The following is a 2,565-nucleotide window of genomic DNA, read 5'->3' as shown; positions in this document are numbered from 1 at the left end:
GTGTGGACCTGGGTCTGGTGTGGACCTGCGTCTGATGCGGTGGGTTGGAGTCGCTGCTTTCCAGTCCCACGTTGCTACGGTTCTGGACTGAGTCTTCTGCCCCTTAGTTTACAGTGGTTTCAGGCATAACCTTGGAGACAGACAGCTCTGGGCTTGAGCCCGTTCTGCATGCACTCGTCCTAGCTGTGTGATTTCAGGCGCATCACTTCACCTCTCTGAGCCCTCTGACACGGATTCAGAACAGTGACGCCTGCCAAGCCTTCGCGCGGTGCCCAGCACACATTGTGTAGCCTACGTAGCGGTGGCATTGGCAGTGTGAGGAGAACTGGGCGTAGCTGCAGCCTGCACATATGTGGAGCTCCAGAGCCTGTTAAAGCTGAAAAACACTGTGTGTGTTCATTTTTGGCTTCAACAAAGTTCCATTTTACAAAGTCCATAACCCAGCTTTAATATTATTACCTGTCCCAGCCTGGGATTAATTCCAGGACAAGGGCTTTATTATACTGGATAGAGTTTCTCCCATGTTCTCAAGTGCATGGCCTTCCCCAGTCTGGCCTCACATACTGGGGTCTAGGGTGACAGGGACCCCCCATCCCCACCCAGCCTTGTGCTGTGGTCCCAGGGTGAGGTCGGGGAGGCGAGTTGCCTGCAGTGCGATGGCCTATGACTCGGAGCACTCAGACCTGCTGACCACAGGAGAGCTGACCTGCGCATGTCCCGAGGTCTATCTGTGGGTCAGATCTCAGTGTGGGGAGCAGCACCCCGAGCTTGCTAACCTCTGACAGCAGCCTCATTTGTTTCTTGGAGTAATCAAGAGAGCCTTCACATCTCAGTGGTGGTCTATGGGATGCTTGGTAGAGGATGATGTCTGTAGGATCCAGGAGAGGTCTGAGTCTTCGCTTTATTTTGTGAGTTGCAAATAGCTTCATCTCAAGTGAAAACTCTGATTACAGTTAGGAACGACCTGTAGCACTGTGTAGAGAAAGATTTTGATGCTGTATCCTGGCTCGGGACAGTTCTGTGATTTATTGGTGATGTCTGCCAGGGGCACAGGGATGGGAACACTTAACAGACACAGCATGTATTTGCTATTCATGCTTTAGCCTAATCATTTTACATCTCTGCGAGACCAACAAAGGCTTCTTTGTGGGCTTTTAACCCCTCTCCCCTGAACATGAGTCCCTAGGTGGTACAAACGGTTAGCAGTGCTTGGCTGCTAACCGAAAGATTGGTGGTTTGAGTTCACTCAGAGAGGCCTCAGAAGAAAGGCCTGGTGATCTACTTCTGGAAAAACTGGCCATTGAAAACCCCACGGAGCACAGTTCTGCTTTGACACACATGGGGGCGCCGTTAGTCAGAGTTGATGACTTGCCAGCACTGGTTTGGTTGTGCTCCCCTGAGCGTGAATGCCGGAAGAACGTACCCATGTGCCGTCTTCCTCGTCCTGTGCCCCCGCCCCGTTACCCGTCTGTACAGCTCCACAGCTCACTGTCCCATCTCTGTTCTCTCTTTCAGTTGAAGAGGGGGAGGCCTCGGACTTCGCGCGGGCCTGGGATTCCTTCGTGACAGCATCAGGTAAACGCCTGGGGCTGGTGGGAGGGCTGCTGGGGGCCCGGGGGGCTGGCCCAGGAACTCAGAGAACCACCCATCTGGTTATGGAAATCATATTCTTTGAGTCACATTCCTGTTTCCAATCCAGACTACCCTGTGTAACATGATTTTTATATCTGTTCCATATGGTCAATAAAATCTATTACAGACAGAGACCAACATGCCCTTCTCACCTGAGGGCCATGTTCCCTTCTGTGGGCACATTCAGGTGGGCTGCGACCCCCCAGCTCTGAAGATCCCTGCAATGGGTATGCTGCAAGTTCGTTCCCACCCAGTTACAGGAAAAACACTTTCAACTGGGTGTTTGTACTCCAGTCTAAATCAGAATTTATAAATTCTGCTCCTGGAGGGGGCTGCCCTGCACTCTGAGAGCTGGTAATCGGGGGTGGGAGTGGGGTGGGGAGGGTAAATACTTATCAAGGGGAGGTGATCAGAGACCCTCAGACTTGTAGGGCATGTGGGTGTATTAGGGTTCTCTAGAGAAAACAGCACCAGTGAGAGCTGTTTACATATATATAGATAGATATTCACATATGTAAGTTTATATATATATATATATATATATAGAGAGAGAGAGAGATTTAGTTCAAGAGGTTAGCTCACAGGATCTTGGGGACTGGCCAGCCCCAAATCCACAGGTCAGGTGCAGCCTGTAGACCGATGTAGGCTGTGTCTGAAGGTCCATAGGTCAGGTGCAGCCTGGAGACCTATATAGGCTGTATCTGAAGGTCCGTAGGTCAGCTGCAGCCTGGAGATCTACGAAGGCTGTGTCTGGAGGCTCATAGGTCCGCTGCAGCCTGGAGACTTAAGTAGGCTGTGTCTGAAGGTCCATAGGTCAGGTACAGCCTGTAGACCTATGTAGGCTGCGTCTTAAGGTCCACAGGTCATGTGCAGCCTGGACACCTGGGTAGGCTGTGTCTGAAGGTCCACAGGTCAGGCGCAGCCTGGAGACCT

At 51.7% G+C, this 2,565-nt stretch overlaps 1 protein-coding gene across 2 annotated transcripts in view; it reads left to right on the top strand.

Annotated features, from left to right (window-relative positions):
- ZNF423 (zinc finger protein 423) overlaps positions 1-2,565 on the top strand; it is a 327,816-nt gene that overhangs the window by 5,324 nt on the left and 319,927 nt on the right. Inside the window, exon 2 of one of the 2 annotated variants that reach the window (XM_023726976.1) lies at positions 1,516-1,575. Coding sequence is in view for 1 of the 2 variants with exons in the window: in XM_004371639.2 (XP_004371696.2) it covers positions 1,407-1,575 (169 nt within the window). In the remaining variant the exon portion in view is untranslated. Of the gene's footprint in view, positions 1-1,375; positions 1,576-2,565 lie in introns of those variants that run through there. The other variant, XM_004371639.2, reaches the window with a different exon arrangement.

This window comes from Trichechus manatus, unplaced genomic scaffold (genome assembly GCF_000243295.1).
Source record: "Trichechus manatus latirostris isolate Lorelei unplaced genomic scaffold, TriManLat1.0 scaffold00014, whole genome shotgun sequence".
Lineage (NCBI taxonomy): Eukaryota > Metazoa > Chordata > Mammalia > Sirenia > Trichechidae > Trichechus > Trichechus manatus.
The sequence above is the reverse complement of the archived record's forward strand: the minus strand, read 5'-3'. Positions and strand labels throughout refer to the sequence as shown.